Genomic DNA, 11,166 nt, shown 5'->3' on the forward strand with positions numbered 1-11,166 from the left:
TTTTTTTGGGGGGGGGGTTAAAAATTTCCTCCTCTTTCATTGTCAAATAGGATTTGCCAAACTTATACAAACTAAAAGTTGAAATGAAGGAAAAATTAATTTTTCTATTAAAGAGTATTGGAACCTGATTGTTGCATGGTTTGATTTCTAAAAACATTAGTGGAATATCATTCTTTAAGCAAACACTATAAGGAGGAATATTAAAAAGAAATTTTATTTACTTGACAATTAAAGAATCTCTTTTCACTCTAAAGGGGGTCATTTTTCAATGGGGGTCAATTTTTTATAGGACTTACATATAAAATAATGACCCCTAGGACACTTTTTCTACAAAAAATGATTTTTTTCTACGGGTAGGGGGTCATTTTTTGTTGTTGAAAAATGACCCCCAAGATTCACACGGATTAAGAGATAATTTAACAACACAGAACAAAAGCAAAGCAAACACGGATCCCAAAAATGTGAGAGGTGGCACGAGATAACACCAATGAGTATTTTGCATCCACTGCAGCCCACACAGCCGGCCGCCGTTTTTCTTTTGTCTTCATAGAAAAATGACGAAAAATTTGTCAAAATCATTGTTTCTTCATCTAAAGGTTACGAAAACAATTAAAGTCTTCTTAGACCTTTACGTTTCAGTGAGCGGCGCTGGGGGTAAAAATTAGTGATTAAAAACAGGATAAAAGAGATAAAAGCGTGTGTACCAGCTTGTTTTCAACTTCTCCGATTAGACCAATCCGACTATCCTAGCGGCCCTGGGATCTAATAATTACAATCGGCATATGCAGCTCCAATCTTCGCTGGGATGTACTTACAAGCTGTTTGCAGTGACCTAACATTTATTAATAAAATGTCAGTCCAGCATTTGACTGTTTATATTTTCTGACAAGGTCATTGTATCGATCAAAGAACTTACGAAATTATGGTTTTCAACGAGATTTTTGATATCATCTCAATAACTTACTTCGTCTTAGAAATTTTCAAACGTTGAGCAGGTCCTTGCATATCGAATCATTTGACTGATTTGAACCCTGTATGCAGGTGATAAGAGTATCTTGTTGCCTAAATAAGGAAAGTTAACTATTGAAAAGTTAATATGAGGGCTGATCCAAAAGTATTGTCACATTTTCAAAAACATTTATGCGACTTTATATCATTTTCAAATACTATATATCAAAATATGTAATATTAAATCTATTACCATTGAGAGTTTGGTTAAATTATGTTAAATTAAATTCATTTCATTCTATAGATGAATGATGTCCTTACAATTAGCATAATAAACGTCAGTCAGCGTTTGATTTAATGATAAATTGTATTTGATGACAAGACCATTGTATCGACCATAGAACTTACGAAATGAAGACTTTAAACGACACTGTTGATATTATACAATTATGGACTTTGTAGTAGTTCGATATGTGGTTTTTAAGGTATACCTTTACTCAGATGACTAAAAATTTCACTAATAAGAACGAAAAACCACCTATTGCACATTGTTCACTTATGATTCTTGTGTTAAATTTCATTTTCAAATAACTAGGGCAGTGCATACTAATGTTTTAATCTTAAGGTTATACTTCAGAATCAAAAATATGTGATTTGCAGGGTTCTCCATGGTCTGTTTAACGTAGCGGCCCCGCCATATTTAAATTCCTAAGCGCCACGGTTAAAATATTAGCGCCATAGTTCCGCCACAGTTTAAATATTAGCACGGTCACCACATTAATATCAACTTTATCAGTACAATTAATATATAAATTTAGTAATAAAAAAACCTCTAGACCTCAAAATTATGTACCGTTTTTAGTTTCGTTTTGTTTGGCTTGCACAAACAATTATCTTCAAGACTTCGCTGGACACTAGTAGCTTTTTTCACACTTCACGACATTTACGAAGAAAAATTTATTTTAATCATCAATTAGTTCATGCTTAAATAGTAATACAGTTAGTTATGCTGTCTCTAACATTGCACGTGGACAAAACTTCGTATGTGTCTTATGTGACCTACCAGAATTTCATCTGCCCTTTAATGAACACGTACTGTATGTGTATATTTACCTAATTTAAAAAAAAACATTTTCTTTTTTAATTTAGGGTTAAATACTTAAATCCTGTTATTACTGATACTTTTTCCCAGATTCTATAAGGAAATATCTTATTATCTTAGTACGTATGCCTGGTGTGATTGGGAGGGGGTGGGTGGTTTTTAGGTCACCTGAGTAAACTCAGGTGACATATTGCTATCTGTCTTCGTCCGTCGTCGTTCGTCGTGCGTTAACATTTGAACATTTTTAACTTCTTCTCTGAAACCACGGAACCAATTTCAACCAAATTTGGCATATAGCATCTATGGGTAACGAGGAACAAAAATTGTGAATTTCATGTTCCCTGCCCCCCTGGGGCCTGGGGGTGGGTGGGCAAAAACCACTAAAAGTAGTGCAATCTTTAAAAATCTTCTTCTTTACTCCTGGACATCAAGCAGTCAAACTGTTGGTGTGATTGTAATCAGCACTGAGTCCTCTACCAAAATTATGAAATTCATGGCCCCAGGGTCAGAGGTTCTAGTGCTAGGGCGGGGCTAAACAGGTTATATAGTGAAAATGCATTATTTCTTTGAAATTCTTCTTTTCTGCTTCTGGGCATTAAATAAACTAACCAATTAAAGTGTATAGGTAAGTTGAAAATGACCGACTCTTCCAAAATTGTGAATTTTATGGCCCCAGGATATATAGGGTTTTGGTGTTAGGGCGGGACCATTGGTTATATAGTGAAAATGCATTTATTCTTTGAAATTTCTTATCTGCTTCTGGGTATTAAATAAACTAACTAAGTACATATATATATGAAAAATCAAAAATCTTCTTCCAAAATTGTGAATTTTTTGGCCCCAGGGTCAGGGGTTCTGGTGTTAGGGCGGGGCCCTATAGATTATATAGTGAAAATGCAAAAATTCTTTGAAATTCTTCTTCTCTGTTCATAGGCATTGAATAAACTAACTAAGTGCATAGCTATGTTGAATAAGGAAATATCTTTAAAAATCCTCTTCCAAAATTGTGAATTTCATTGCCCCTTAGGTAGTGGGGGTTCAAGTTTGGTGTTAGGGCGGGGTTTTATTGATTATATAGGGAAAATGCAAAATTTTTAAAATCTTCTTTTCAAGTACCTCAAAGCTATGATTAGTGATATTTATATGTGCATAGTTATAAGGTAGGTAGATTCTAGTTTGTTCAAATGATGAAGATTTTTGAATTGCAAGCCCGATGTGCTCAGGTGAGCGCTGGGTTAGGGCCTCTTGTTTAATTTAGGGGCTTTAATGTTCATATAGTGAAAATGCATGAATTCTTTAAGGAAAATATTTTCCTTTGTTGTTGGGTATAATGCCAATGAGCTTAGTATATATTTATGACAAAAAACATGACATCTTCCAAAAATGGTTAATTTCCTGGCCCGTCGTGCGTTAACATTTGAACATTTTAACTTTGGAAACCACTGAACCAATTTCAACCAAATTTGGCATATAGCTTTGAAATCTGCAAAAATTTGATGTTAATCAACAGCAAAAAATAAAAGTAGTGCAATTTTAAAAATCTCCAAAATTTTTACTCCTGGACATCCAGGTCAAACTGTTGGTGTGGTATGGGGAGCAACTGTCCTCTACCAAAATTGTGAAACATGGCCCCAGGGTCAGAGGTTCTAGAGCTAGGGCAGGGCTAAACAGGTTATATAGTGAAAATGCATTATTTCTTTGAAATTCTTCTTTTCTGCTTCTGGGTATTAAGTAATAAAATAAACAAGCTGAATTATGTATAATTATGATAAAATGGTGCCTCTTCCACAATTGTGAATTCTATGACCCCAGGGTCAAGGGTTTTGGTGTTAGGGTTGGACTCTATTGGTTATATAGTGAAAATGCATTTATTCTTTGAAAATCTTCTTATCTGCTTCTGGGTATTAAATAAACTAACTAAGTACATAGTTATGATGAGCAAAGAGTGCCTCTTCCAAAATTGTGAATTTTTTGGCCCCAGGGTCAGGGGTTCTGGTGTTACAGGGGCCCATATTATATAGTGAAAATGCAAAAATTCTTTGAAATTCTTCTTCTCTGTTCATAGGCATTGAATAAACTAACTAAGTGCATAGCTATGTTGAATAAGGCTGCCTCTTCCAAAATTGTGAATTTTATTGCCCCATATTTGGGGGTTCTGGTGTTAGGGCGGGGCTTTATTGATTATATAGTGAAAATGCATAAATTCTTTAAAACTCATCTTTTCTGCACCTGAGTATTTAACCAAAGAACTACGTGCATAGTTATAAGGAGGAAGGGTGCCTCTTTGAGATTTTTGAACTGCAGGGTCCCTGGGTTAGGGCTTCTTGTGTTAGGGCGGGGCTTTAATGTTCATATAGTGAAAATGCATGAATTCTTTGAAAATATTCTCCTTTGTTGTTGGGTATAATGCCAATGAGCTTAGTATATATTTATGACAAAAAACATGCTTCTTCCAAAAATGGTTAATTTCCTGGCCCCTGGTACAGATCATGGTACTTTGGGAGGGAGGTGTAACATAGTCTGAAATAATTGAATGCTTTGAATTCTGCACTTTAATGTTAATCAACAGCAAGATGAAATAAGATTTTAAAAAACGTCCAAAATTTTGGAAGATGTGGCCCCAGGGTCAGTGGTTCCTGTGGTATGGGGAGCTCAACTGTGGACCCGCCCTAACACAAGAAGCCCTGACCCAGGGGCCCTGAAATTCACTAAAAGTGGAAATGCATTTTCTCTTTGTTACTTTGTTTCTTCCTCTGGGTATTAAGTAACCAAAATAAACATGCTGAATTATGTATAATTATGATAAGCAATGGTGCCTCTTTCAAAATTGAGAATTTCATGGCCTCTACTGGCTCTAATTTAAAACATGAATCAAATTCAATTGTTGGAAAGTTGTCGCATGATACTCAGGTGACCTATAAGGCCCATGGGCCTCTTGTTTTTTCACAGAAGACATATATGCGGAAATAATGTTATTCTAAATTGACATAAATTTGTTATAATCATTATTAAATTTATCAATTATTTTGGCAAATAATTCATGTTGTTTCTATTTGAATTTAATATTGATTCATAGGCGATGTGTGTTTTTCAATCTATTTCGGGTTCCTTCGCGAATTTGGCCGCGATATGACCGCGAACATTAGTATTTCGAGCAATTCTTGCGCACGGTGAAAATTGAAATGTTGGAGAACCTTGAAGGGATGTTAAACTTTTTTAAACAAAGCTGTATACAGTATTTATGAATTTTGAGCATTAGTGTTAAGGTGAAAAGTAGTATTGTCCTACATAAAGAAAAAACAGTTATTAAGCTGAAACGCCCACAGAAATAATACAGTCACATGTGGTGGGGGATAAATAAAGAACCTCTAAAACATTAGGAGTGGTATCGGGTACTATGCCGGGGGGGGGGGGCAGTATGTCAGTAAACAATTCATACTTAATGATAGCTAAGTTTGTATTTGCTGACAAGGTCATTATATCGACCTTTACTTTAAACCAAGACTGTTGATATTCTTGTGTCATCAATTTACTTGTCAATAGTGAAGAAAATGTTTATATACGAGGGGTTATCAAAAAGTTCGTGGACTGAGGCTATAAAATTATTACTATGTTGTCTGAGCTTACAAATTTTTAAAGGAACATGAAACAACAAAAAATAAAGAAATGTTGAAAATATTAGCTTGATATGTTCAGTATTTCCCAAGTTATTATAAAATAAAAACGACATTATATCATCACCCGGCGCCGTCGTCGTTTAGTTTCATGACGTCCGACAACGCCATTGTTTTTCAATGCCTGCTTCTTCTACCTCATACACTTATTTTGATGAGATTCTCTGGAGCTGAGTTCGGACTTCAATCCGTCTTGATTATATGACTTTACAATACCATGAACAGCGGCTTTCAATGCATATAATATTGCAAATGGATTCATACATTCGGAGAGATCCTCACTTGATTTTGCCAGCATATTTTGCTTTTTAGAGTTCAATATCTACAACGCATGATCAACGTCATTTTTTGACTTGATTGATTTTTCACACCTTGACTACAAATCGACATTACCTGTGCCCCTTTTTTCTCTCTGAATCTATTTTGGCATTAAAAACAAGTACTCTGGATGCGTATTATTTCTACATAGCCAGTTTAAACATTTCCTAGGTCTATACCATTTTTTTTCAGAGGCAAGACTTTAAAAAATGTTTGAAAAGGACACCCCTCCCCCTTTTCGACGTCATTTTCAAGCAATATTTGTTTGGATACTACATGTAAAATTTACGATAAAACTTCATGGAACTTCCAGAATAAGGTAAAAAATTCCACACTTTATGGAGCAATAATGTCCCAACACATGCCTGAATTAACGGGAGTTTTGGATGTCAAATATTTATATTAAAATATTTTTTCTCAGTTACACCTAGGTCGAAAAAACGTCGTTTTCGAGGTTGCGCCGCCTGGACATACCATTGCTTACAAAATCATTACTAATTTATTAAAAAATAAAATATATGGTTTGCGGTTTATTGTATAGATAGAAAAGATGATGCTAACTAGATATTTCAAAATTCATTGATGTACCTAAAGCGATTTTATTTTTATGGCGCTAGTCCACGAACTTTTTGATACTCCCTCGTATGTATGGCATGCTCTAGATTTTTGAATCAGCTTGGGCCATAACCTTGATTAGTAAGGTGATAATGATATGTTGATAAATAAATAAAAGAAGTTGACTAATAAAAAGTTTGTCATTACGTTTTTCAAAATATTAGATAACCAATTACACAAGGTCGACCGTGTGACGCCGTGGTAAAATCTTTTGCTTTAGAGTCAAGGATTAAGCACCTCCTAACTTCACAGTTTAAAATACCAATTTTGGTCGGGGGGGCTGAGGCTTCGGATATGACCTATAAAATGAGGTCGCGTGTCGCAGTAGGTGCTGGCATAAAAATATTAAGTATTCAAAGCCCTTGACTGACACGTAAAGGTTTAAACTTTCAGTCGTCAATCGGCAAATTGTGGCCTTTCAATATGAGTGAAAATTTCTTGAATGTCAGTCAAACAAAACGTTTTGGACTTTTATGTATTTCAAACATTTTGCAGCCAAGACCAGGATTGTACAGAGTCCTCATGGATTAACAGTGACTGCAGGGCGCGAAGCAACATTCAATTGTTCGGGTACTACAGATTCCGCTGAGATGAAAAATCTGCAAATTTCGTGGCTGAAGGATAACAAACCAGTTCTTATAGATCTATATGCCTATCGAGTGACGCAACAGAATGGGTCACTGATCATATATGATACCTTTGTCCTAGACTCTGGAACATACACTTGCGTCATATCCAATGGATTAGACAGTGATTCTGCTGGGGCTATCTTGACAGTGAAAGGTAAATTATTTTCCTGAGTTTTCTGAAGAAAAAAAATATGAACGGTGCAACTTTATATTTCTTGACGTAATCCGTTTTTAAAGATTGCATGACCTTATTCTGAAGTCGTTTGATAAACTTAATAAATTTTGATTTGAGATGATATGGTAAAAAAAGGAAAATTGAGAGAGTAATATTATACTGTGTGTTTTATCGAGAGTGTAACAAATTCTATTTGTAATGATGTGACTCTTCATCTTAGCAGAAAACCTAATCAATATGCCTAACATATATATTTACAGATAAACCCGAGCAACCGAGAGATGTGGTTATGGATGCATGTATGAACACGTTGGCAGAAATCCGTTGGACTGCAGGGGCATCTAACAATGCACCGATTTTGTATTATACTATTCAGTACAACACATCCTTTAGTCCTGATGTATGGGTGACTGGGACCAGAAATATTTCGGCCACCCAGAACACTGGACGTGTCTATCTTTCTCCTTGGACAAATTACACATTCCGTGTTTCAGCTACAAATGAGATTGGTACCACGCCTAGCTTACAGACATTGCAAAAATGTTCGACTGACGAGGCCAGACCAACTAAAAATCCAGAGAATATCCGCACCATTGGAAACAAGAAAAACTTTCTGATAATTGAATGGATGGTATGTTTTGTAACAATATAACATCAAACAAATTTAGTGCAGGAGACATGTTTTAGATATTCATAAAAAGTTACATGTCCAATATGACATTGCAATTAGATCTTAACTTGACTAATATTAAATTAAACTGGACAAACAGACACATCTATCAAGTATCTTTTATAATAACTATATCTTTTCTGCTACTTGATTATGCAGTTCACCTTTTACCCAGTGTTAAAGACACATATATACATACATTAGATTAGGCCAGTATTTTACTTTGTTTTATTTTTTCTCAGTCTATGCCCCCCATTGAGCACAATGGTTGGGGATTTCGTTATGTCTTGACCATTCGGAGAGACGGGCCTGACTTTTATGACATTAATACATTCAGCATCTCAGATTGGAGAATATCACACTGGGAGCAACAGACTAATGACATCTTTACGCCATACATCATAACAATTAGAGCAACCAATGTAGTTGGCGACTCAACTGCACGAGTACAACAGGTCAAAGGTTACTCGGCCGAGGGAAGTATGTCATACATGTATCCATATAATACTTTTACTGGCTTTTTGAATTTAAATAAAGGTTTATTCCGTACTTATTTCTTGGAATATAATTCTTCAGATTTATTGTATGCTAATGTTTTATTTCAAGAGACAAATATATACATTTTTATATTAATGTATTAATAAAAATATTTAAATTCAATTGTTTCAATAACATATCAAGTTTTTAAATCCTTTGAATTTTTATTTTCAGTCCCTACTATCGCTGTGACAGACTTTACCATTGACCAGACCGTCACGGAGTCCTCTGTCACCTTCTATTGGGACTGGGACGAGAACCTTAACACCCCACAGCCAGGCACCCCCGTACAGGGCATCTTCAGGGGATTCAAGGTTGGGCTTATCATAAAATATTTGCAAAGAATTACTGTTTATCAGGGAAAATCCAATTTAAGGTCATACGCAGTGTAGTTTGAACTTTATTGGGTTCTTCCCTGGAGTTGAAGAGTTCCACTAAATGAAGGACCCGTGTGCAATACTTTTAATGTCTATATATGGATTTGTACACCTCTTCTAAAACAATATTTGATGAAAAAGAATCTGGAATTTATGTTTTGTAATTTTTGTGCATTTTTCTTTGAATAATGCAAAAATTTTAAATTTGATATTTTCAAAACCCCTGGTAAATGCTGATTTTTTTTTTATAAGAACATGAAATGGTATTGTAAATCCAAGTTTAATCTGAAAAATTACAGGATTTTGCTATCTTTTGAAATATAGATTATGATATTAATGATGTAAATTATGATACATTAATTACACTGTACATATAACAATAAGTAAAATCTTCAGATATCTTAAATAATTTCCCTTGGTTGATGATGATGACAAAATTTCATTGTACCTTTATACATATATATCAGATTCAGTACTGGGTCAGAGGTCAGAAGGAACAAACATTCCAAGAGGCCGAGATTCCCGTCAGTGAACTCACTCTTAGATACGCAAGACGCAAGAAGCGGGCCACCCAGTCTTATAAATTCACCCTAGTGGGCCTGCAGGGAAATCAGGATTACGAGGCTCAGATGAGGGTCATGAACACATATTACGCAGGGCCACCTAGTGTCACTGTTTCATTTGCTACTCTCTCGGACGTTTCTCCTAGTCAGGAATGTAAGTTGACAAGACTTATTTACTAATTGCCATTTTTTCAAAAAAAGATAATAGCTTTTCAAATTATAATTAACAAATATATTATGTCTTATCCCATGCTTACCCCTTTGTTACAGCTCACTGGATATCGTTTTCGTATCCCACAGTTCTGACATATGCGATAGCGTAATGAAGTAAAATAATTTGGAGTCCTATATATAGCAGAATTAAACTGCATGTCTAAAACATTGAATGTGAATATTAAACATGACATAAAAAGAATCTCCCATGATTTGTAGTTGGATATAATTTTTATCCAACCCATGTGTTTTATGACCTCGCCAAGGCTCGGGAATAAAAACACACAACTCGTTGCATAAAAATCATATCCAACTACAAATCATGGGCGATTCTATATTATTTATTTAAATACTTGATAATGCTGCTGAAGTGGGAAATTATTTATAAACATTTTATTTTTCCATGTCAGTGTAGTTGAAGTATTGATTAGAGGTACTTGTTATTAATGTGGATATCTGTTATCTTTCAGGAAGTCTGGATCAGTCAGAAAACATTCAGTACATGCTACAATCAGGAAATATCTTTAGAACGCGAAAGAAATCAAACTCATATATAATGAATATATAATCGTTTGAAAGTCAATCTCTTATAAGAATTTTAATGCAAGAATAAACAAATATGAGCTTTGTTTCATTATCTGTACATGAAAATGCACCTCCATCTAGGTTGATAAGCATCGACATGTTTGACCAAGCGTCAAATACTGAAAGCCATAGCAAAAGTATTCTGTACGTGTAAAATGTATTGAACGAAAGATTTCCTTATTCATTCTCAAAAAATTTTGATTCTTTATATATGTCCTTATACATACCTTGATTTCATTGATTTCAGTTTGGTAATACTAGAAATACCAAACTGAGTACTATTATAATGATCGCTAGTTAGACGTCTTTTTCGTTTGTTGCTCGGAAGGGGATGCTCACTCCTCCATATATGGCAGTAGTTTGATCCCTCCTAAAACTGATGTTTCGGGGGTCCGTGTTTGCTCTGCTCTTATTTTGTATTGTTTTATGGACTTTGAGATTGAATACTGTTCGTTATCCCCATATCCTTCTTGCTAATTTTAAACAGAAAAATGCAGAATTTGTTTTTTTAGAATCAAGAGAGTAATTATCATATACAGTTATATTACATTGTCTTTTACTTAATTGGAATTTGATCTCATTGCCAGCAGTTTTGTGATACGTATTTATGACAGGCAAAAGTACTACAAGGCCCTTGTATTTTCTCCTTACAGCTATATATTGACTGCTGTTAAGGACCGGAGGAGTATCAGAGGTGTGTGCTTAAGTATATTAAAGAGGTGATATCTTAAATTCAAATGTGGGACTTAAGAACTTTAAA

At 34.8% G+C, this 11,166-nt stretch overlaps 1 protein-coding gene across 3 annotated transcripts in view; it reads left to right on the forward strand.

The window, feature by feature from the left end:
* The window catches only part of LOC134259374 (neuroglian-like), a 36,984-nt gene extending 26,506 nt beyond the window's left edge, over nt 1-10,478 (forward strand). For 2 of the 3 annotated variants that reach the window (XM_062741963.1, XM_062741962.1), the window contains 6 exons: nt 7,153-7,440; nt 7,722-8,092; nt 8,374-8,611; nt 8,843-8,982; nt 9,513-9,762; nt 10,292-10,478. In XM_062741963.1, coding sequence (XP_062597947.1) covers nt 7,153-7,440; nt 7,722-8,092; nt 8,374-8,611; nt 8,843-8,982; nt 9,513-9,762; nt 10,292-10,293 — 1,289 coding nt within the window. In that variant the 3' untranslated portion in view covers nt 10,294-10,478. The remainder of the gene's footprint in view (nt 1-7,152; nt 7,441-7,721; nt 8,093-8,373; nt 8,612-8,842; nt 8,983-9,512; nt 9,763-10,291) is intronic. The other variant, XM_062741964.1, reaches the window with a different exon arrangement.
* Nucleotides 10,479-11,166: the final 688 nt, after the last annotated feature.

Source organism: Saccostrea cucullata, unplaced genomic scaffold (assembly GCF_032062105.1).
Source record: "Saccostrea cucullata isolate Sc308-1 unplaced genomic scaffold, CSIRO_AGI_Scuc_v1 ctg1423, whole genome shotgun sequence".
Taxonomy (NCBI): Eukaryota; Metazoa; Mollusca; class Bivalvia; order Ostreida; family Ostreidae; genus Saccostrea; species Saccostrea cuccullata.